Source organism: Homarus americanus, unplaced genomic scaffold, assembly GCF_018991925.1.
Source record: "Homarus americanus isolate GMGI-L3 unplaced genomic scaffold, GMGI_Hamer_2.0 scaffold24694, whole genome shotgun sequence".
NCBI lineage: Eukaryota > Metazoa > Arthropoda > Malacostraca > Decapoda > Nephropidae > Homarus > Homarus americanus.
This window is the reverse complement of record NW_024732780.1, coordinates 10,353,941-10,380,386: the sequence shown is the minus strand read 5'-3', so window position 1 is coordinate 10,380,386 and position 26,446 is coordinate 10,353,941. Positions and strand designations below refer to the sequence as shown.

The window sequence follows — 26,446 nt, the reverse complement described above, 5'->3', positions numbered from 1 at the left end:
ACAACACATAAAGACATGAGGGACGCTGAAACAATAAAGAGTGATGTGAACTTATATATTCATAAAATTCCACACCAAAAAGTACCACAAAGGCACATACAATGTTACAGAAATCCATCACTTCTAGAAGTACAGTATATTCAAAAGCATGTTGATTTCAGTATAAATGCTGTAGATGAAAACTAAGATTTCTATCAATATAAAGTCTCTCTCCAAATTGAGCTACTTTGGCACTTCTAGCAAGTTTACCAATTGGCAGAACATTGCTTTGTTTTATAAACCCAAAAATTAAATTTTAACGGCAATGAATTCCTCAACACAACACTCATTTAAGTGTAGGCAACAGCCCTTACATTGCACTGTTCACCTGGCAGTGTTTGATGCACCATTTTAAATATAGATTTCCCAGTTGTGTAGAGCATAAGGTTCCCTCTTTACACAAAACAGATGTGTCCCTAAAAGCTTTACACCTCTCAGAATTAAGTAGTACTGTACAAAGAAGCCACTATATAACGGGAGATACATTGCTAGGAGGAAAACTGTTTGCATGACATGATAAAAAACAGTAAAAAATGTACCAAAAATTCCCTCTTCAAATTTAATTAACACATCCATGTATATACAGGAGCAAAATGCCGAGCTTAATGGCAAACACGAGGAAATACTACCGAATAACCACCAGCTGTCTGTCCCTCCTCTTGTCTACTCATGGCCCTCAGTACCATTTACCCAGTAGTACAATACTCCGACTACAAATAATCACAACACTTGACAAGTATTATGCATACTGTTTCATATACTGTATGTTTGTTTAAAAATAAAAATTAGTAGGGGCATTAAGTAATATAAATACAGTACTTGTAAGCAGAGCAAATTTCACCGCCAACCGTTAATGCTGCCAGCCAACCCTCCCTGCCTTCATATGTTAAATTTCTTGCCAAAGTTTAATATCTTTACACACTTTTTGACTACTGTAATAATAAAATAAGTTAAATATAAAATTACAGTAGCTACATCTGCACTTACTTGTGAGTGATAATCTCTATTGAAGGTGGTGTACAAACAAAGCATGAAATGGCTTCAAGCAGACCTTGCATTGTGTGGTATAAAATGGACTCTTAACTAAGCTGTCGTCTTTTATAGTAGAAAGAGACATGCTGTATTAGGGTATACCTAACTAGTAAATTCATACAGTAAATGAAATGGTGAATAAAACACCCCTCCAGCCTACTGTACATTCAAATACAGATTGAAGTGATTCCTAAAACAAAGCACCATTGTTATACAGCAGATATCTGGCATGAAATTATATCCATACTGAAAAATAGTTTAAGTCTTTGTAGGAAATTCCCATTCCATGTTTCTCTACTGACAGAAACACTGATTTACAATAAAGAGAATTTGACATTATACACTATGTACAATATACAGTATATATATATATAACAATAAATAGGATAACAATTATATTTAAATCACTCATCAATAAATGTGAGCTATGTACAAACTTTTTTAATGCATAAAAATTTACATGGGTGATGGATCTATAACTGTACAGTACAGGGAAAACTGAACACCAGGAACCTTTAGTCATATAAAATGTTCACTCTCTCTCTTACAAGACTTTACCCACAGTGATGCAGGATGGGTTTTGTCAGGAGCAAACACACGCACACACACTATCCCTTCATTCACTGTCATTCATCTTTCTGACTTAACATAACAGTGAGTAGTTAAACAATTAATTGACCCAAACCAGAGGATAACAGAGGTTGCTGTTTCACTCTGTCTCTTTATATAAACAAGATTTTTATGGGAGGTGGGTCAGGTGTTGGCCAAAATCAAGTTGGCTTATTTTTGGAATGTAGATCAAAGGTCAAAATGTTTAAATTTAAAAGAGTATATACAGTACATACCTCAACAGCATGCTGGAGAAAACTATAATTAGATACCTCGCACACATGTCAGGTTCAGTCAAACTTAATCAACCTGTAATTTGTTTTAATATTTTGTTGAAGAAGGAAATCTGGCCATAACCCCTTCCCCAACTGAACAGCCAAGATGTAATGATACAAGTATATGTATGTATAACAGACACATTACAAGTTAAACAGAGTCATCATAGCATATGGAAAGGAAAGGGCTAAGCCATGACTTTGATCTTTTTCCTACATTTGCCAAAAACAAACCTACTATAGTTCTCCCAAAGTCGGTTAACTAGTTCTTTAGATATTTTATTTAAACTGAAACAGACGACCACACCTTCTGACCCTGGATCTGTACACTGGTGAGCACTTTGCTAGTTCTACCTCATGATTTTCACCAATGAAGATCCATAATAAATACTCTTTTTGTACTTTTCACTCAATACAATAAATAATGGAATAATCCTTACAAACAGGCCTTTACACATTACAGTTCTGAACATTCAATGAAAGATTTGATGTTCTTAAATTTCCATGCTACAGCTTATCAATCTGATAACTATGTTTTCTTTTTTTCTCAATAAACAACTGCAATAATTAAATTCTGATCTTAGCAATGGATTAGTTCTCCATGCACATGCAAATGAGTATCATAAACACACTTAATACAGTTTATGTAATTCAAATACAATAACATGAAAACTATCATGGACATTTCTCTCCTTGCTGCTGCCTTCCTTGCATTAGGATTTCTGTACAACTTACAAGTATAATTATATATATATAAAGATCTGACTTGAGTAGTATGTGTTAGGCATTAATATCAGAAGAATCTGAGTAGAGAAAGCTTCTTAAAATATTTGTTCAGATCATTTTGAAGAGGTTTGAGTTAGATAAAACTGGAAGTCGGACGAGAATTTCTGAGTTGCTTTCTAATCTAAACTTGCTTGCCGACGACCTGTGGGGGAAAGAGTTAAGCTACAGTACAACATTCAGATTAAAGATAACAAGGCTTTTGACATGAAATCTGCCATTGTTCACATCCACAGCACACTCAGGCATAAATTCTATAAATACTACCCATAATATTTCTCATGGTCATCTACACATGTTCCCCCTCACATAAGCTTCCCATCAAGAGGCTTGTCACTGGAAACAAAAGTAGGAAAAGTACAAGATGTCATTTAGGATATCAAAACATGTGACCCTCAGTACGGGGTTTTCCGGCCTCTGGTTTTCTCCTTTACTAACACTGGATACACCAACTGCCCAAATGACTAATGAGATAAATAGTGTATATTAAAGTCATTCTCAGTCATATATTCTTAACAAATATTCAACTCATCTCAATAGTTCCCTGTGGTAGAACACATACCAGCAATAAATACTAAAGTTATTTAAATGGAGATAAAAAAAGAAGTTTATGAAATATTTAATGTTGAACTGACAACTTTATCCTTTATCTTCTCTATAATATACAGCTGTAACACTAAACAAAATCTCACTACACACACACACTTGTTTCATTATAGTGCCTGAATCTCAAACCTTACCCCAGGTGTCAATCATTCACTCTTACCCTCACTGTTACTTCTACATATCACCAATGACTGAAGAGTTTGGGGGAGACTATAAACTTAGGTATGCTAGTTAGTAGAAAATGTATGAACAGGTTAGTTATCATGTCACGTCAAGGGTTCAAGACTGGTACAATGGTGTTTTAGAGCCTAAGTGTGTGTGTGGATATGTTTACGGAGAGTCTACACATACACATGCTCACAAGGCTCCAAAGCTATCATGCCAAATTTGAACTCCCGAGATGACTCTTTATTTTACAGCAATAATTCAAGAAAGTCGACAGTATAAAGTACTTGACTAATTCTAAACAGCAGTACATACTTGTATCTCTGAACTAAGTAGCAACATGCAGCACTAAAACACATAATAAAAACTTGCCTCTATATATCAATCAATTTCATATCCAACTATAACTATATCATAACAAATTTACCATAATACCTGATTTACTGATTTAGACACACAAAAAAATCACCAAATCAAAAATAAGCAAAATTGGTTAGTTTGCAATAGGTCGATGCACAGTCACAGTTTTAACCACACCATCAACTATACCAGATTATATTAACTCTTCCCAAAATCTAAATCCTGAAGGCAATCTCTAGGCTATGAGAAGATAATTAATATTAACCAGATGATCACTTCAGTAATTTAACAGTGTAGTAGTGGGGTCTAGCTAACTACCTGTGTTCTAATACTAAGTTTTCTCTGTGAAGAACCGTGTCATTTGCAGTATTTCCTCTTCTACAGTTGCCACATAGCCAAAACCTGGAGCAGTCATTATCTATTTTTTTTATATATATACAGTATGAATTTGTGCTATCAATTATTTCATTTAAGAGAAAAAAAACAATTACAGATTAGATAAAAAAAAGACTTGTAAAGTATAAAATGGGGACATAAATAAATCTCTGACTACTCTAGGCCAAGGCATTGTGTGGAGTTCATACTCACAGCCTGTGTCAAGGAAATTTTGCTATCAGAGGCCCTTCCTGGAAATAGTTTGAGACATGAGTGAGATCTGAAAACAAGTACAGTTTCTGTATGTTGTGAGGCATGCTAAAGAAACAGGTGACAATCAGATAAATTGTTATAACACTGGGAACAACGAGAGGTGGGCCAAAAGGTCAGGTGTTTACAAGGACAAATGACACTGTTTTGAAATATGAGTCATTTCTTCCTCAGATATGCCAGTCAAATGATAACAGTTGCTTTTTACATCTGCCTGAAGGTCAACTTGAACAGGACTATAAAACAAAAATAATTGAAAAAGTAACAAGTGGCTACACAAGTAACACAGGAACAACACAAGCTGCAGGTGTACCCTATAATAACACACTCACTGAGACGTGTCACCACCAGAGGAGCCAACAGTTCATGGACATAAAAATGGACAGTTTGGAGATTTGAGTCACACAAGTGCAGTCTCTGTGAGTCTCTCTCTCTCTCTCTTATACAGAGCCATTGCCATCTGTCATACTATAACAACAATGTACTGTATCTACATCAAGGTGGTTTGTGGGGATCTCCCTCAAACAACATCGTTAAGAGATATTTTATACTCCTTTACACCCACTCTCCTCACAAGCTTTCTATCATTCCACCTTGTTTTTTGGACCAATCCACCTTTTTTTAGAATCCATCCACCTTTAATAGGATCAATTCACTGTTTTTAGAATCCATCCATCTTTTGTAGGATCAATCCACTTTTTTCAGGAACCATCCACCTTTTGTAGTATCAAACCACCTTCTGGGTAGAGGGGGAGTTGTTCTTCCAGCCTGTACTCCTACCTTTCCTTCCCATATACAGTACATCTTTCATATATTTAACCTTACAAAGGTCGCCATCCCAACTAAAGCACCTTTTTATTTAATCTCATGAATCATCCCTCCACTATTTCAGCGTTTCCTTGTAAAGTTACGTCTCCCATGTCAGTTTCTCAAAAGTCATTCTCAACTGCTTTCTCTATAAATAAACTTTCTAATCCAAACTCACAATATATGATTGTTAAGTTGTATGAAACTCCTTGTTATATTAAGAGCTGAGATGTATCATTTATTTATTCCTGAATGTCTCTTTTCATATCCTCTTCTCCTCCTGTTCCCTTATCAAACACACTGCACCATTGTAAACTTTAACCACATTCACTGATCCCTCAATGATCTTCTTCCACACCATGACTCAACTGTGAAGTTTATGATTCTCAATAACTCTCCTTCCTTCTATGTCCTACGGTACCTGAAATTTTCCTCATCATGCTCTCTCTCCATTCAATGTTTTCTTGTTCACACTCTTTTTGGACAAAAAAGTAAAAAAAATCACCCACTGAAATTTACACAATGATAGCATTTTGGGTTACAAAACAAATGAAATTATTTCGAGAGTTATTATGACAAGTAAGTGCCAAAATTACAACTTTCCGACCCCAGACTATTAATCCCCGTGGTGAGGAATACTGTACCTATACTATACTGTAATGTGGCCAATCAGTCAAGGAAAAGCATCAGTGTATGGATGTAAAAATGAAGGTCATAACATAGGTGGAGGTGAGTGAGTGACCGGTACACAGATACAAGGCACCAAAGAATATGTTTTGGAAAAATACTTAAAGTAAATGTTGCACCAACAATTTATAGGAAGGCTAACTCAACTATTACCTTATATTAGTGTACCTGTGCTTCTTCTACCTGTGTTTACTCTTCTCCAGGAAGTGTTAGTTTATATTTTACACTATTTACTCAATTAAATAAAGGTCTGGATACTTTACGAAACAGTAACTCTGAGGTGAGAAAAAAAAAATAGTAAAAGTCTCCCTTCCCAGGACCCTTGCCCTTAAACACCTACATATAACTTTAAGACCTATTGAATTTTTTGGTTTGGATCAGCGTTGTTTTGATCAACGTTGCAGTTATCAGGAACAAAACCCCAACATTATGCGAGGACTGCCTGTAAATATATCTGGGTGTCTTGAAATGATGATAATAGCCACAAATCACCATGTTGCCTCCACCAAGCACCAGAATAACCGCTCTGGATATTGGACATTCATCCTTATGTCTTACTCTTCCTTTACACTGTGGTAAATCAAAAGTGTATGATAACATATGTAGAATGATCGTCTTACAGTAAAACCTCTATTTAACGAACTATAAGGAGAGGAAAGTCCATTATATCGAGGATCCATTAAACATAAAAACCCCATCTAACGAAATATATAGCGATGAAACTCCATTACATCAAGGTTCTGTTAGCTGTGAAACCCCTATCTCATGGATTATAGGGAGAGAGAAGCCCGTCAGAGGGAGGTTTCACTGTATAAGTTCGTCACTCCCTCTCTTGTCAGCTAGAGGTTTCACATTACTACTGGTTCTCTGGGTAATTAAGCTGTTGATAAGCTACAGAATGATGAAGGTCTCGTCTGGTACGTTATGATGTACAGTATAGCTTATGGAGAAAGTTGCCTACTGTGTGAAGTCTTGTAAGAAGGGACACTACTCATTGAAAGCTTTTGGAGATTCTACATATATTATGAGTGTATCTTGCTCCCAACACAAAACTGACTTCTTTAACTGCACTACTTACTGGATACAGTACTGTAAATATGTAACCTTATCAACACTGCTGAACAAGAATTTAAATGCAAACTTAAACTTGGAGCCAAACCACTATCTAGCAAAACAAGCAAACAAACAAACAAACATACAACACACACACACACACACACACACACACACACACACACACACACACACATACAGGTACTCATATACAGCCTGAAAAACACTTGCTTCTGACAAGGCAGGTAAGACCAATAATAAATTTTGTTTTACTAAGAAAAGCAATACATAAGTTTGAAGATGTGCGCACATGTAGATAGATGCATACAAGTGAGTGCTCACAACATGACTGCAATTTGTGGTGCTTGATTGAACTAGATACGGTGGTGCGTGGTGCAAGTCTGAGCTGTCTAACAACATTTCAATTTTCAGAACAAAAAGTGCAAAAATATATTTACAAGCTAAAAAACAAGCCTGAAGCACTGAAAGATTCACTACTAAACGTACCTTTACATAGCAATGGTCATTCCGACGGCACTTTTTCTTGGACAGTTGCCGTGCGTGTGAGACGGAGAGGTGGGGCGTGACGTCATGAGTGGTACAACTGGCATACGCAGACTCGCATAGTGTTCATGTACCTCTGCCAGGTCATCCGTAGAGTGTGGTTACTGCAAAGAGTTGTATAAATCAATGAAATAAAAGGGCTACCACTCGTGTAATTTACATTTATATTATTTCACGTACTTTTGAGTAAGATATCCACATGAAAGCAAACATCTCAATACTGTACCTACAATCTCTTATGTCCTACCTCAAGTCTCCAGGAGAGTTTAAGTCTCACTTATCCCTTACAGTACTGTACATATAATACTGTAGTTCTTTATATATTACAATATTTATTGGGGATCTAACTAAAGATTTAATTAACTTATATTTTAAACTTTTTCTCAGTCAGTGTTTAGATCACTAGTAAAAACTACTGTACCTAATAACATTTAGAAATGATGTGGGACCATTTAATACTCCTATGATTATATAAATAAATATGCAGTAGAGTGAAGTACTTTTAACATACACCTTTCTGTGCCACTTTCTTACTCATGACACATATTCCTGGACTGTACATTTTCACAAACCATCAAGTCAAAATCCTCTCATCCCAGACATACAGTTTCAGTCACTCTCACATCTCCAAAAACAAAGTTAAGTCTCCTAACAATAGCATCCTACCAGGGAAATAGAACCTAAGTGAGTCAAGTGGTTAAGTAACACGAACTACAAAACCTTCTGCTATACCAAAGTGCATAACATTCTGTAATAATTAAACGATAATGAGTTGCTTAAGCTGACTAACTCACGATCAAGATAGATATGATAATTAACAGACTACAACTACAGTACAGTATATGCAAATGAGGTTTACTGATTGCATGTAAGTTAAACTATCTGGACGATTTAAACTAGAATACATTAATAATACCTAGAAAGCTGACTAAGTGTACTTAAATCACCCACACTTACATCTCAATTCAATTACAAATCATTTAAGTTCTTCATTTATCCCATTTCTCAGTCTGTACACAAAAGCTTACTTTTGTTGACACAGTGTAAAATCTATTCTATGCCTTTTCATACCTAGTTAATCTTACCTTCTTTACTACTCATTTTTTATTCCTTACTTATATAATCATTCTTTTTATCTTTCTCTCTCTTACTCTCTGTTATATTTCTTAGCTGTACCTTTAAAGTTATTCACACTATTCATGCACTCACAACACTTACTTACTACCCATTAACTCATAACAGACTCACTCACTCGTACACAGTACTCACAACTAAATTACTCATGCACTCAACTCAAAGTTAATCATACCCTCATAACTCAAGCTGTTCATTTTATCCATGTATTCATAATTCATAGTTATCTCATTTTATTCATGCATGGATAATTCACAGTTAATCGTGCACTCAATACTCATTGTTATTCATGCATATCTCGTAGTTATTTATGTTACTCGTAGGTACAGTCATGCACTCAAAACTCAAAAATAATCATGCACTCATAACTCACAATATTCATAACTTGTAATACTCATGCACTCAGAACTATAGTTACTCATGTACTCATAACTCACATCACTCATCCACTTATTACTCAAGGTTACGTATGCACTCATAAACCCCAGTTACTCATTTTAAGAGTGAATTCACAACTCATAGATCCTCATGCATTTTACTCACTGCTACTCATTCTAGTCACTTGTAACTCAGTTTACTCAGGTGTTAACAAATCATTACAGGTATTGACTCATAATTACAGTACAGTACAGTAGTACCCCGATTTACGCGGTCAATTGAACCCAAAGGGTACCGCGGAAAGTGAACAACAGAACATATGGGATTAATTCCAATAGAGACTGGCCCGACCCCCAAACTCCACTTTTTCCGACACAATACCTATGTTGTAGTAAAAATAACATCTAAATTTTATGATGGCATGCTCACACAATTAATATTTAAGAGAAATACAGTCGCCAGGTTAATGTCCATTCAAATAATGAACTCAAATCCCCCCCCCTCTTCCCAGCTCACTAGCTCCTACCTCTCTGAGAAATGTTTGGGTGAAAACTCTAGATTTTAACGTTTAGTAATAAATAATACCGCAGACTAAAGTTAGGATAATATAATTGACATTTCTGGATTCCTTGCAGGCCAGGGAATATTTTGAATGTAAACTTCATATGTTTTGCACAAAAGATAAAATATTTGCTTTGTGTAAACCAAATTATTACTTTAGATCTAAAATTTGTATGTCTAATGCAAAATCCATGATGTTTATATTCAAAATGATCATCATATTGTAAGAATTCCTGCAATGTAAATTATATTCTGGTCGAGTAATTTGTATGAATTTTATGAGCTAAAACAAATATCTTCAGTTAATAAAAAAAAATATTCTTCACAACACTATCTGTCAATCAAAGTACCCCACCTTGCCTCCCCCCCCTCCTCACACTCACGCCAGCTGGGTCGGTCGGTCCCAACCTTCCCCCCCACCTTCCCTCCCTACCAGATAAATGTATGGGTGAAAACTCTAGATTTTAACGTTTAGTAATAAATAATATCTAAGACTAAAGTTGGATAATATAATTGACATTTCTGGATTTTTGCAGGTCAGGGAATATTTTGAATGTAAACTTCATATATTCTGCACAAAGGATAAAATATTTGCTTTGTGTAAAACAAATTATTACATCAGATCTAAAATTTGTATGTCTAATGCAAAATCCATGATGTTTATAGGCTATTCAAAATGATCATCATATTGTAAGAATTCCAGCAATGTAAATTATATTCTGGCCGGGTAATTTGTATTAATTTTATGAGCTAAATAAAAAAAAAAAAATTATACTTCACCGCGTATATGAGTAGATGCACCGCGGAAAGTGAAAGTATGGTTCTGGCAAGGTACCGCGTAAATGAGAAATCACGGAAAGTGAAACCGTGTAAAGCGGGGTAATACTGTACTGTACTCATACAATTACTCATGTACTCATATGATAATAGCTTGAGGAGGCCAAAGGCGACGGAACTACCTGTAAAACCCCTGCCACGTTAGTAGTGTCGCACTGGATAACACCCTTCTCACATCTGACCTGGCCTGGAAATTGATCCTTGGACGCAGTAATGAGAGGCACGCAGATTACCGCTGTGCAGTGACATCAACACATGCCCAGTAGCCACAAAAAATAAAAATAGCTGCAATGGAGCAAATAAATGTCTACATCATCGAACACAATCTCGAGGAATGTTTGCCTTGTAGCTGGTTTAGAATCAAGCCAGTTAAAACGATCAAAAGACATATATGGTAGTTTTTACTGTACTCCTAGAGAAAAAATACTCCACTACATGGTAAATATATTCTGAATAGACACACCCGGTACCAGGTAAATACTCACTGGACATTCCGAGCAAATATTTCACAGTTTGTATATTAACATATTTTCGCTTCATTAATAAATCCTAATATACTACCAGAGGACATTAAAAGTCATAACAAATGTAAAATAAATAAATAAATAAATAGAAACAGAACGATGCTTGAATGTCTAGTTCTCTAGTAAGAGGTGCAGATGAATCAGAATTAAACAGGCATACCTCATAAGGCAAAGCACAAACTACCAGCTGAAAATATATTGAATCGAGATTAAATAAGTGAGAATGATGTTGTATACAATTAAGTTTCCTTTTAATGAATGATATAACTTCGTACTGGAAGAAATATTCGTTGGTATTTCTGGTACAGTACGATATTTTGCACGTCCAGTGATCTCCGCAAGAGGACGGTACATATGCGTAAACACTGGACGGAATATAGCTCCCTCGAGAGTGCATGAGCCACTGTTATTGTCCTCTCACCATCATGCCATCTACTGCATTTACTCATACACTCAACTCAGTAATTCATCTCATACATGCAATCTCAACTCAGCAACTCATCTCACTCATAAATCAGATATATATGCACCCATAACTGATATTTGCTCATTACCTCCAGAACTCATACTTACTCATGCTCTCATTACTATAAGTTACTCATACTGTACTCATACTACTTTCATAATTCATAGTTACTCACCTACTCATACTCATTTATACTTACCTACTCAGGCATTCATGACTTATAGTTACTCATTTGACTCATACGCCCATTATTATTCATTGTTATAGTTATACTCATGAATTATGTTACTCATGCTCTCATAACCAATAACTCTTCATATTTACTGATGCACCTACAATTCACAGACATTCATTTTACTCATGCAGCATAAAATAAAGCACATCGTCCACAACTTTGGTACGAAAACACAATCAACAAAAATCAAACTCCTCTACAACACAGTAATCCAATCAAATTTTCAGTCATATCTCCTCCTACATTAAGTTGTAAGCCCCAGCGTTTCCGAGATCTGTTGTCGTTGTCTGACAAGTTTCTCCGTACTTTTACAGGTAAACAACCATGCTCTGGGAGGGTGTGTGTGTGTGTGTGTTTAATTTTTGGACACGGGAGGGAGGCAGGGAGGGAGGGTGGGAGGCAGGGTGAGGGAATAAGGTGAAAAATAACATTCCTTTAAAGACATGACCAAACCACGTCTCGTTCCTTGTTACTGGTGTGTATATATTATTTTTAATTAGTGAAAAGTAACTGAAGATTTCAAAATTTTATGCATAACATCATTCACAGATTAAAAAATTACACTAAGGCATCCAAAATGTTGTCAATGAAGATGAAACTGATGGGGGTTATGTAGGAACACTCTCTTTACAGTACCTCCTTCCCACTCCAACCAAAATCAATGCCTGTGATAACACCGGTACCTAACCCCCATCCTATTCCCACTGAACGACGAGGTAGCATTTCTGACATGTTGACTACCCCCCCCCCCTCCCCCAAGGTCCCTCAAAAATAATACTGTATCATCGTCGCTGAAAACTCATGTCAGAGCCGGGAAATAAACTCTGGTCTATGAAATTCAATGCAACAATCATGCCCTATACAGTATAAGTATATCTCCTTACAATTAACACTGCATTTATCTCACTATGATTGATCTATAGGATTATCACATGACTCTTGAGTGCCTAACAATACAGTATATACACTTTGGAGTCCCCGTGTGCAGGTGCAGTTAATGGTAAGAGCTAATGTGCAGAACTATGTACAACTGATTTCTTTATAAACAGTCGAGAACAAAAATATTCTCAAGATGCAGAAAATTTTCTCACCTTCTTCCTCTAGGTTTTCTTGTTGGGGAATGAGGACAAAAGGAGTAAGTTTCAATGCAAGAAATTTCAACATGCAGTCATACAGAAGCATTAGACAAAATCATACTAATTAAAAGGAGATTATGCCCAAATATCACTGTAAAAGCGGTACATAAAAGCTGGAATTTAAAAGGTATGATAATGATAACAATAATAATCACAATAATATTCAATAGTGTACACATAACTCTGAAGGTATCTTATACTACAGTACTGTACATGGTGTTACAGGCCAGCAGCAGAAGATACTGTATAACAATGTGTGAGGTGAGACTAAGTAATAAACACGTGATGTGGACCTCTGTCGGGTGTTCCCAGTCATGAGTTTGTTCAAAGAAATAATAAAATAATGGGATTGTGCAGTTCTTCACGTTGCATAAAATACATCAGCCTCCATGCAGCATGTGTATGCATGCTCTGTGGGCATATAATAATTCTGCATTATGCTGCCATTGCATTATATATCTAAAGCAGTTACAAAAATTTAGGGAGCAATACAACCATGGCTGGTGCTCTTAATAAAACAAACTACTGTAGTATCTTGATATGGAAGGAAGTGGCAGGAACAGGTAACTGAGTTTTTGGACGGGGGGATTTAAGTAGTGCTTGGTCATTAAATTATTACATCAGTTACACTAATGGGGATAATAAATAACACAAGTAAGGAAATGAATGTTGGGTCGAAGATGGAGAAGAGAAAATAATAAATCTTGAGTAACAATTAAACGTGAAGTTCTCGTAAACACTTCAGACAGAGGCGGTGATGAGGAACACATCTGTGACCCGGTACTGTACAATATATCAAATGTAATTCCCTACAAACCATAGCTTTAATGACTTTTCTACCGTAAGTATCATCTCAACTGATGTAGACTTTGTGGATTAAAACCATATCCCTAAGTGGATCTCATATGCATAATACAGTCTAGTACTATGAACTACTATACAAATAAAGTACACATCACACACAATAATGCTTAACCTTGAACAAATGCCACAGCACTCTTCTGGGATCAACATCGGACAAAGGTCTATGTATCATGCTAATGTCTCATCATCTTATAGTGTGAAGTATCTTATTGTTTAATTGTTTAAAAAAAAATCCAATGTATAATGTGTTCAATAAGCATAGTTGAGGAGAACCCAGGGAACTAAGTCCCATTTCTTACAATATTCTGAAAGGACCAAAGGCTACAGATACACAAGTAGATTGTACACGGGCCTGGAGTTGTCTGTTGAACTTATCATAGGAATAAACTTAAAGAAGTGTACAGTATATATGTTGTGACAGCTAAGTGAGTTAAACAATATACAGTACAGTACACACATCCCCTGAGTTTGGGGAAATTCAGACAATGGGAATCATATATTAGGAAATGAATTACAATCTACAGTGTAAAATTAACAACTACTTATACTGTATGAATGGTCTACAGTTTGTCCTAGTTCACATTTCATACAGCTTAAGGTCATTCAATTGCACAAACATTTCATTCTTGCATCCCTGTTTAGAATACACCTAGTGCTGGGCTTACATTATTTAGATTACACTTTGTCATATTTCAAACCTTTCAAAACTGTGCAGTGTTTCACCCTTGTGCTGTGACTTGCCATTAAGCCATCACCTGGAAGTGTTTTGACAATCTGATATGGTTGAACAGAATCTTAATAAAAAAAATTAAAGAAAGTATTAAAGCAGCTGCACCTGTACAGTAAGTGCTTCTTGGTTGTCTCACTATAGCTATACTGTACTGTGATGAAAAATACCACCATGTTATAGGTACGCATTAACTGCTAAGCTGAAATGAGTTCGAGTAAAAATATGAACTGACATAATATTTATACTCCCCACATTCATGCCATTCCATCTCTTTACTGAATATGTAAAACGAATATTTTCCATATTCACCGCCTCGAAGAACAATGACGTAAGGCTATTTGCTTAAATAAACACTTATGGTTACTGTTTCTTCCAGAGTACTTCTGAGAACATTAATTGTCATTTATGCTCAGAAGACATTGTATTATTTAACACAGGAATAAAACCTCAAACATTAAAAATTTCCATTTAATGGCCATTTGTTACTTTGGAAAAAGGTAAAATTTAGCTAAATTGCTAACTTTATGAAAGCTTATTCAATTAATAATTATTTCAGAGCAACAAACACTTTTCATATTGTTCTAAAAGTAAAACTAAACAGTGACACTAAACCTTGGGGTGGTTGTACATAGCTTATTTTCAGCATTCCTATGATTAGTTTAGCATTAAATATTAAAGGGTTTGTTGCATTCTTAAGATAAATTCTATCATATCTTGGACCATAAAATTTTCTGTATGAATACATCACCAATCACATAGTAGAAGTCAAGGGGGAAATACGGTTCATTGTATGGAGATCTGCTTTATGGCAAACATCGTAGAAACATATATCCCTTAAGTACACCGGGAGATGCCTATACAGTACTGTATATGATCTCGCTGAGTACTAACACTGTCACGATACGATGACCAGTGACCAAAAGTTTGCATCAGTAGGAGATATATTCAGGTATGATCATGAATAATGAAGGATAGCAAGCAATACCTGATGGCTGGGGATGAAAGATCAAATTAACTGAGAATATCCCCTAAGTAACAAGAGCCATGACCTGTACAACCTGACAGTGTAAAGGACTGAGGCATAAACTGATACAATTTACTCCTAACTGGATTCCATTATTTAATTCCATCATTCAACATTATCATTTACTGTACTGTCATGTTTCGTTTTTTTTTTACATACTGAGCACCACAAATTTACTCTTCTATAAACTTATGGTTGTGAATGATGTGTTTAACTGTACAATATATAGAGTTTATACTGTATAACTGTTATGATGGAGTATAAACAGACAGCTTGTGGTGGCTCTGTGCACAACTCACAGTAGTTATTTTATTTATTTTTACTCTCACAAACATTCTTCTATCTCAAACAAACTCCAAGACCAAAATTCAGTAAGAGTTTCCTAAGATGGATGAGGATGCAACATACCATCAGACATTCAATAGATAATGGGCTACTTCTAAAGTTATACCAAAACCTTACATAAAAGATTCAGCTTAAGATCCCATTATCAAATTTACACACCCGGAGGCCCTGTGAAATACTCATCAAAACACAACATGACGTTTACCTGAGGAATGATTTCTGTAAAAAGTGAAGGTATATGCATGATGACCACAGATGGATGGACACAAGGTCAACTCAAAGTACAGATGATTTAAAATTATAATAAGCATTAATTGGCAAAGGTTTTATTAGCATAAATCTTTATCTGGGGCAATAGCTAAATAAATATCTAGAGGAATACACCTTTTCACATATCCGTTGAGACATTGTTACATAACTATTTGACAAATTTCATACCCGAATGACAGAACACATATCGAATGACGATCTAAAATAACTGTTGGTTCATGCTAACGGAAATGACTGACATAAGTTATGAAGTTGACATACGTAAACAATAAACCGACAGTCTACATATAGTTTGAGAATGTAACAATTGGAGAATGACATACCACCAACAGTTATTTTAGATTGTCATTCGATATGTGTTCTGTCATTCGGTTATGAAATTTGTCAAATAGTTATGTAACAATGTCTCAACGGATATGTGGAAAAGTGCATTTTTTAAATTACCAACATAATGTAAGAGTTGGTGTGGGGAAAGTGATCATCATATGGCATGTTAGGGTGTGGGAGTAGAGAATTCCACCACAGGGGACAGGATAAGTAAGCTGACAAACACACGAGAAGTAAAATGACTGACACGGCCAAAGACATGAGACTTAGGGGTCAGACAGAGAGTTGTACCTTCACCCGATGTGGTTATATGAAGGGGATCTTGGGTGACAGGAAGGCAGTGATGTAAGAGGTTTCCAGGATGAGGTGAGGGCGAGGAGAGTTATTTACTAACATCAAAACAAGAAGAACACTGTGGGGTGAGGTGAAGGAGGAGAGTTCTTGTGAGGATGAGAAGTAAATGGATCATGCCAGGAAGGTGTGTTTAAACAAGGTAGATTTTAAGGGACTTTTGTTGTGGTCCTATACTAACAGGGACCTCCTAGGGGACTGAGGCACCAAGATCTACAGGTAAATAGAAAGATGCCACAAAATCCAACAACGACATCTTTTCTTCAGCTCAACATTACTTCTAAGTTACTCTAGTTGCCTTTCTCTTTTAAACCTTTCGTGGTATCTTTCTGAAATGTGGCAAAACTGAAGTTGTAAGCTACACCAGGAAATTTATTGTTGTTTAATAAAGAAAACTACTGTTACACATACACACACCTGGACCTTGCTAATCTGTGCCAATGTGTTTATTTAAAATATTTATCCGATATTATGACATACACTACAGGTACTACATTTGCAGACAACTTATTCACTACCTACACTAAAAACATTATGTTCCTCATTACCAATAAGAAACATGTTTAATACAAGAATTAGTTCAAAGGATATTGTAAATTAGGATGCCATAAATAACAGACCTCCACACTGATCATCGATAAATACGCTTACATAGAGACCAGTCAGTCTTACCTCACCAAACAATGATCGAGACGACAGTGTTACAAGTACACTCACAAGTCTCCTGCACAAACTGACCTGCTGTTAGTGGTACCTGCCTACTGAAGTGAAGAGCTTCATAGTCATCAATTAATAGGAAATAATTTTCATGGGGAATTGGATTCAGGATGGAGTGACTATTACAGGATCTAATACTGTAACATCACATCCCTTACATTTTTTTGTATAGACGACAGAATATCTTCCATTATATCCCACTGACACGAGCCACTGTCTTGGTTTCACAACAATATGTTACAAACTGCATAAGACAGTTATAGTGACTCAAGTGAATCATCCATTACAGGTCATCATACCTTCAGAGCCAAGAGGTGTACTGTACAGTCTATGGTAATGTCATGAGAATATCAACCTCATAAAGAGTAAATACTTCCAGGTGTTACTTTGTTCCCCCTGAGTAATATAGTACTATTAGGAATACTGCACACAGCTGAATAGGAACTAGCTTAAAAACTAGTAATACTTTTGATATGCAAGATGTACAAGATACTCCTCCTTAGTGATACCTCCTGAGCCTGATATAAGCCAAGTTTGAACCAGTTACCCTTCTTAAAGCTAATGAAAAAGCAGGTTCAGTCACCCACATATACTCTGCTCAAAATCAAGCCCCTAACTCTCTCATAACACTGTCCATGAGCATAAAATTTCATGATAGAACAAATGATATTCAAACGATAAGTGGAACATTTACACTAAATTATAGGTTTCCTCTATGTCACTTGACGATGGCACGATGCCCAAATTCTATGGGGACGCCTCATTTAATATTTTATTTGGGTAATGCAAAACGATTTTCTTCAGCTCAGAGGTGACGCCGTAAACAAGGGATTAAAATAATTAGATTTCTCCAATATTCCTCAAATAATAACGTAGAGATGTGAAGGAACATAATACGAAGGTTTGTGGGAAGGCTAATTTGACACTGATGGACTGTACTGAGAGTCAGAAATGCAGGAGGTGGGTCCTTGAACATACACAGGTGGGAGGCTCTAATTGATGGACTTTTCCATTAAGGATAGCTGATCCAAACTCAGGCTACAATGAATACTGTACCGTCAACTGGGTAAAAAATATAAATATAACCAAAAAAAATCGACTATTGCATCACTTCATCAAAAGGTTGCACAATCTATCCCAATTACAATCAATTTCACTATTTAAAGAAGGCCTCATTACTGTTCCTCTTCAAAGGCTAGACAGCATCATCAACCACTCTTACCTCACTATGCTGTTGGCACATTCAAATATTATCTTTACTAACACAAAATAAAGCCTTACCTAGCCATGATGTCAAGTGCACTGCCAGCATCAGTATACACCTGAAGGAACACCTCGAGCTCTGTCACTTTCCACCTAGACTGACGACAAGGATCTACCACCTTCTCCACGGTGTCCACGAAGAAGTCTCGCATGTCACGGGAATTGTTGAGGGAACACCCGATGTTGATGATGCCTCGGGAGTACACTTTGAAATTGTTCTCAACTTCTGAACACATACGGTCCGGGATCTTTCCGCGAAGATGGCTTAAGGTCACACTGTTAAAGTATAAGGTCAACAAAGTCTATAAAAAGCGGCACTTAAATGATATGATCAGACTTTATTCCTACTGATTCTTAAGTTCCTGTACTATATAACATTATGATCTATTAATTTCATTTAGTTTTCAAAATACTTGCATGCTTTCTTATTTACAACACAGCTACATAATTAAGATTCCCATACTCTACTACAAGTAATATAATACAGTACAGTACATCCTGGAACCGTAAACAGAACATAAGTAAAATAATATCACTTTATTTTCCATCTTTCAATAATCTCCGAAGTAATGACTCCTAAAGAATCCTAACACCTGCTTCACGACTCATTGAAAAATATGTATGAAACTCATCTACAACACAAAGGTCTTAATACCTAACCAGCCCAGGAAACTGAAAACACTTCTTGGGGAAACTACCACTGAACTACACTCAACATCATCAACCACAGAAATATAAAAAAGCCCAAAACAAAATTCTACCACAGGACTTACTTCCGGTGTTCCTTTTCACGGTCTAATAAGAGTTTAAAGTCCCTGAGTTCAATCAGGAAGTCTCGGTCAAAATCAGTGTCATCTCGTCCATATGAGCCAAGATTGGTACTGGGGTTGAGAGGACCGACAGTCGTCCAGGTGGTCATCATCAGCGACGCACACACATTAAAGTCCTCAAAGGTGAGATAGTTCAGTTTACGTTTACTCGTCTCAAAGCGGTTGTTGACAATGAAGACAATAGCTGCATATTTCCTGAAATAATCCATTATATGTTCAACTGTAATAGGTAAAGGAAAACCGCAGTAGGCTAATAACTTTCTCGATTGTATCTAATTATTTATCTACCCAACACTCTTTACTCCATTACATTTCTCTAACAGGCTGTATAAAATGTCTTATTATACAGTATCTGAACTCCATCTGTCAGTCTCCTCCAAACTGATCATCTCACAAATATTTAACATCTAAAAAACATGAACCTTTAAGGCTTCTACCCTTGTAAAGTTTTTCTAAGATACATTACAAAGCTGTACAGTTCATTGTATTGTTAACTGTTCAGGCTCCTGCAGAGTGTTTGAGGGTTGTCTCTATATCCTGTAAGCATTAAAGAAATAGTTGAACAAATATAATCCTACAATATTTTGTTTACCTTTTATAGGTTTTGAAAATCTAACAGTAACAGTCAGCATGTCCTGAAATACCCCATAATAATGTTATTATATCTAGAAGTGACTCTTACACCATATAAAAAAAATATAAATACAATAATAATAAAAATGCCAGCACTCTTATGCCATATTTTCTGAGGCCTTAACTTGTAAACACTCCAACTAAGTTTAATAATGTTATATTTCCATACATGGGAATTATTGCATTAATAGATTTATGGCTACACACAGGTAGAGACCAAGACATCTTGAAGACACCGAATGTTTTCTTGTCATTAAGTTAAATTATATTTCATACTGATAAAAAAACTCTGCTGAATGAATATGGAATTAATTCAATATTATTTGTAAATCACCAACCAATATGATACATAAGTGAACTATCAACCTACACTTTGACAGAAGCCGAAACCTCAACACATTGAAAGTACTAAGTCTCACAAAATGACAATTAAATATGTACAGTCATCTGCACTTATACCTGGTACAGTGGCTGGTGCATTCTGTGAGATGTGGCAACTCTGGAATGCGTATCTTGCATTCTGGGAGTTTTGACATGATGTAAACAAAAATGGAGTTGCCACATCTCACACAACATACCGGCCACTGTACTAGGTACAGTATAAGTGAAGGCGACTGTATGTGACAGTTAAGCATTAATTTGTATTTATTAGAAGCATGAAAATACAAGAACAAAGAGTAAACTCACTTGGCAAGGACAGTAGGCAGGAGGAAGATTGACTGAATATTGGCGACGACTAAACCGTTCATCTCATCCAATTGTTTGTAGATCCGTTTTACATTATCAAACTGACGTCTAAAAAGTTAAGGACACATTATAATCAATGAAGCCAAGAGCTTTTACTAATACCGCATTGCAGTCACGAACGGAAGTCCTCTCATCTCTCCTGCTGATCCACGACCCGAGATTCAGACTCGTGAGCCCGAAGCAGTAGACACCAATGTACGTACTGTACTCTATTATTATGTCCGTAAATGGTTCAGATTCACAAGTCTGAATCTCGGAGTTTGTGGAGCATCAGAAGAGGCAACAGGATTTTTGCTTATGACTGTACATGTATTGTACTTGTACCTGTATGCACTGCTTCTGAAGACATATTTTGTGTTTGAATATAACCATACAAAAAATCAACAATTAAGTAATACAGCAAGCCCTTCAAACTTGCTTACCGGGGACATTTTTCATTTTTACTTGTGTACAAAGAAATGTATACAGGGGGTATTCCCTTTCCCTTTGTGTTTGCCCTTAGGACAAATATTTATTTTACTTGTATTGTACATAGGTGTGTGTGTGTGTGTGTGTGTGTGTGTGTGTAGACAGTACACACAAAAACACATACAAAAATATAATAATGGGAAAATACTGTCACAAATAATCAGAAACAAATGTATATTAATAATGTTGAGTCTACCCTCAAGTCTTCTCCGTGCTTTATTAATAACAAAGCACGGAGTGGACTTGAGGGTAGACTCAACATTATTAATATACTGTACATTTGTTTCTGATTATTTGTGACAGTATTTTCCCATTATTATATTTTTGTATGTGTTTTGTGTGTACTGTCTGCACACACAAACACACACACATATATACAATACAGGTAAAGGAAATTACTGTCTCTAGAATGAACGTCTCCCTGTCCCAGTCGTGAAAATGCTGGCAATTTTAAAACTACCTGCAGACATTCTTGGGTACATCAAGGGTGTCATCTGTGAATAATTGATGACAGCGAAATAAAAATCCGCGAATTATCCAAGCGCACTGTACTGCAATCCTATTATATTAAGATATTGATAAATACGTACAATAAACTCTTCATAAACTGCATCAATTGGTTTCTCGGTGTGTTGGCTAAGTTATTATCCAGTTATAATTATATTTTAATGAAGAACATTACAATAAACATGTCTACACATTTCAAATCAAAGAAACTTTCAAACTACAGCATAGTACAGTACAGTACAGTTGTTCTGCTTTCAAATGTTATACTTTATACATTTATTACACACCAGCATCCCTTGCTATCTAAATGGAATAAGTTCCTTGAAAACCATTTGGATATCATATTTTGGGATTGGGAATAACATAATACAGGGAAAGGAAAAAATAGGGTTCGGTTTCCCAATGACAAGAAAGTCCTCAATTTTATACCTAAAAAACAATTCCATTCATGAAAAAAAAATTTTTAGCACCTAACAAAATGCTAAACTAAATACAACACAATACTGTACTGTATACAACTGGTACATTACCATATATGAGGGCAGTGAGAGCTCACAACAGGGGAAGGAGAGGTGCCTTAAGTAAGAGCCTTACCAATTTTTTATATAAGCGAATACTGTATAGCTTTTGGATAGAGGTGTATGAACAGAACTTTCAGATCAGCAAATATTTGTACAGTATGGTGAGCAGTTATATAGTTAGGGATACCTGTACTGTAATATGTAAAACTAATCATTAACCTCTGTACTATAACTATCCTCAGTACCCTTATATGACACACCTTCTCCCTCCACCCATATAGAAGGTGAGCTCTTGATATAAAAAGTTCCTTGACACCACACAATCTCTTACCACATACAGTACAGTATTAACAAATTGCACCGTAACATACTGTAGTTAATAATATACTGCTCTTTCACACACATATACCTGTACCCCCTTCATTATACAGTATTCCATTTTGTCTCCAGCTTTTCTCTGCATTGACAACCATTTAACTCCAGTATTTCCTAAACCTCCCTTCCACTATTGCCTGCATCTTCTTTTCACACGAGTCAATTTTCCACTTCAAAAAATAAATAACTGTCCAAAAATAATATATTAAAGCTCAATTACATATTTATTTGTATGAGAAAAGATTACATGATTTCTAGATACATTACAGTATTCTACTTGTATAGTACAATAGTTCTATTCTTATCCTCTCCTCACACTGTTAGTTACAACAAGAGAATTACTGCACCTTTATTTTATACTTTCTTCCTGGCTCTGATAACTGTACTGTACCTGCACGACCGTAGCAACACACCAGTCTTCTCGGAGACATCATCGAGATCTTTCCGTGTTCTGCCAGAGAGTTTCTTGCCAATAATTTCACGAATAACTATGTCATCAAACTCATAATATCTGTAATAAATGAAAATGAATGTTAGTAATATTACCTTAGTACTGTACAACATATGTAATTTTCCTCAAATTATCAAGCATCTTATCACCTGCTTGTAGAAGATACAGTAATGAAGGCAAAAGCGTTCTACAGAAAAATGTTCTAAGTTTGAACAAACTAGAAGAAATTACTTTTATAATAATGTACGGTACAGTATTGTACTTCTCAAAATATAATTTTTTTTTTTAGAAAGACGCCTTTTACAGAAATGTTAAACTATACAACGTATAAAAATCTTAAACATTTAACTTTGATCTGAAATCCAAACAAAATATGAAGGTAGGTAACGTGCCATTAACTATGACATGTAACCTCAGTAGTCAAACAAACAAACTGATACATCATCACCACTTCCATGTGTCTTGGTTACCAATTTGAAGTACAGTAAACTTACCAAAAACTTCTCAAACGCTATAAGCACTATGCAATCTGAAAAATGAGCAAAGAATCTGAAACCATTCCGAGATGCCAAGCCACATTCTGCTCATTCTCACATCCATAGTGGCCAGGTGCTCGAGAAGTTTTTGTTGAGAGTACAGTAAGCCCTATAGGTGGATAACCGTCCAATCACCAACCCACTTTAACAAAGTGGGAACTGGGCCTTATTTGTATGACTCCTAAGTGCCCTCTTTGTTGGCAAGGTCACAACTCCTTCAGGTAATCAAGGATTACCATCAAGGTAAAAAAGTTCAATACATGTACAGTCCTGTACAGCATACAGTCTATGCTGTGCTGATTAACCGATTTTAATTAATCAATGAGCTACCTATACAGACCCCGTACCTGTAGCACAAAAAGAAATATCAAAATCCACCAACTTTGGTATAAAGTCTCCCATTAACCACAGCAAGCAAAATGATCACTAAACTTCTTACTTTTCAATGACCATCTTCTGAATGGCAGGTTCCAGTTGAAATGTCCATTCCTCTGCCAGCTTGGTGGGTGTCAATAGGAGCTTCTCCAGCATACCAAAGGTGCGGTAGTGGTCAGCTGTGTCGGAGGCGAGAAGCTCTAGGGTGGCACCCCAGGTCTCTAACTCTCCCCGTTGTTGCAAAACCGATACAGTTTCTCCCACTGTGGTCAAACAAATAATAAAATTACATCTATAAAGTGGCAAAACTAAAAAAATAATTAATTATATTAAAATAAAATGTAATTTCTGTGAATACCACTAAACATTTTTTCCAAAGATGTTTTACAAGAGGTGACAACTTTTTATTTTAATTTTTTTTTCTCTATGATCAAAAATCACCTGTAGTGGGCAGGGCATGATGGATGAGGTAAATTGCAGGATAAAACATGGTGAAAAAATGATCACACAACAATTAAAATTGTCTCTACAAGAATTTTACATGAAGAAATCAATTATTAAATACTCTTCCAAAAACTCTGCCGTCTGTTTGTTTACAACCGACTCGCTTGGTCTGAACGTTCTCTCGCGTCACAAAAAACGTAAAATTACACCTTGATGTTTCAACAAGCTTTCTTTCATTGGCACCAGATGTCAAAATAAGTACTTTCTGTTTAATATGGCAGGGGTCTGGGGGCTTATCCTAGAAGTTAGGTTAGGTTCTATTTGGCTCTATGCATTGTTGTATCGTTTTTATTACTTAGTATCATCCAAAGGACATTTATAGAAAAAAATTAAAAAAATTTGAACTTCTGGTGTTAGCCAGTTTTATCCTAATTTCCGTGGATGTACTGAACTTCACCTTTTTTAATGGATTATTTTAGTTTTGGACATCCAGGGAATCTTATGAATTTAACCACTGGAATCTGTAGCTTAGAAAATGTTAAGACCTGGAGCCCCCAGTTAGGAGGTTAAGTCTGGCCATTTGAGAGAGAAACGTCATAAAAGAAATGTAACTTAGAATTGTCTAAACTATTGAGTGCAAGGATAAAACTTCTAAGATTCCCGTGCTGTCCGAAAGTAAGGCTTTACTTCTTCACTTGAACTTTATTAAACCAGCTACCGGCAAGTTGGTGGTGCAGCGGTAACACTTCAATATATCAAGGGTTCGAGCCTCGGCCAAGACACACGTGAGAAGGGTAACTCTCACTACCAAACACCACAGGTTTCCCAGTCCCCGGTTTCCTCCTGTACTAACACTGGATAAACCTTCCAAACGGCTAGTAAGTTGATAAATGGTGAGTATGATATTAAAAACACAAAATTTTGAGGACGAATAGCAGTGCATAACAATTATTTCCGTAAAAGTTGTAGGCCTATATTAAAGACAACTAACTCTCTTACTATTAATAACACCCACCTGAGTAACCCTGAACCCATAGCTCATACACATCCTGGTCAATGAGAGTGTAATTCCCCACAAATATATCCACCTCTGGGAGCATTCTGGCCGTGTTGAGGCTGTGTTGAGGTCGTGTTGAGGCTGTGGTGGGGCCGTGTTGAGGCTGTGTTGAGGCCGTGTTGAGGCTGCAGACGACAGTAACCGACGTCGTCTCAACCTCAAGATTGTCGTACTTGTTTATGTCGTACTAATGTTTGTGGACTATGCTAAGTTATTTAGAGAAACTAATGGACTGTGAAGAGCTACAGGATGATCTATGTGAGCTTTAAGAGTGGTCGAAGACATGGCTGTAAAGATTCAATATTAGGATGTGAAAGAGAATGCACAAGGTCATTGTTACTATCAAGGTATAAAATGTTTTGTTATATTATTACTGCGAGTCAACAACGAAGGTCTTTAAATGCGCAACTATAATATTAACGAATAATTACCTAATTTAGATCATAGAAGTAAAGCATTCAACCACACACACACAGAAGAGAAATATTTAAGGTGCTACATACTCTTGATAAACACCGAAGTTTGTACTGCAAAAACAGTTTATAGTGATAGAAACAAGAGAGCAATATCCTTATAGCAAAAAACAGACCAACAGCCCAACAGTCAGCATGAAAGTGGTGGAATGATAGTCAACAAAAATAAAATCGATATTAATTCAATACTTTCCAGGGCGTGAAAATTCCCATTGAATGAGTTTATGGATTTTTTCGCCCAA

At 36.0% G+C, this 26,446-nt stretch overlaps 1 protein-coding gene across 3 annotated transcripts; it reads right to left on the bottom strand.

The window, feature by feature from the left end:
• Positions 1–39: 39 nt before the first annotated feature.
• Positions 40–25,874, bottom strand: LOC121869107 (acidic fibroblast growth factor intracellular-binding protein-like). Of its 3 annotated transcripts, XM_042370296.1 has the most exons (10): positions 25,690–25,874; positions 24,295–24,493; positions 23,260–23,379; positions 20,938–21,045; positions 19,561–19,812; positions 18,806–19,063; positions 12,852–12,869; positions 7,569–7,729; positions 4,458–4,495; positions 40–2,883 (listed from the first exon to the last, which is right to left on the bottom strand). In XM_042370296.1, the coding sequence occupies exons 1-8, from the start codon at positions 25,772–25,774 to the stop codon at positions 7,651–7,653; spliced, it is 1,119 nt and encodes a 372-aa protein (XP_042226230.1). In that variant the 5' UTR covers positions 25,775–25,874; the 3' UTR covers positions 40–2,883; positions 4,458–4,495; positions 7,569–7,650. The 3 variants fall into 3 exon arrangements, with proteins under 3 accessions (XP_042226230.1, XP_042226229.1, XP_042226231.1); XM_042370295.1 differs by lacking the exon at positions 4,458–4,495; XM_042370297.1 differs by lacking the exons at positions 4,458–4,495; positions 12,852–12,869.
• Positions 25,875–26,446: the final 572 nt, after the last annotated feature.

Excerpts from the sequence above, each read along its gene's own strand:
- LOC121869107 (XM_042370296.1), bottom strand. The coding sequence starts at position 25,774 with ATGCTCCCAGAGGTGGATATATTTGTGGGGAATTACACTCTCATTGAC. Across the intron at positions 23,380-24,294 it reads CAGAAGATGGTCATTGAAAA|ATATTATGAGTTTGATGACA; the intron begins GTAAGAAGTTTA and ends CATTTATTACAG. Across the intron at positions 19,064-19,560 it reads CGTGAAAAGGAACACCGGAA|TGTGACCTTAAGCCATCTTC; the intron begins GTAAGTCCTGTG and ends ATACTTTAACAG.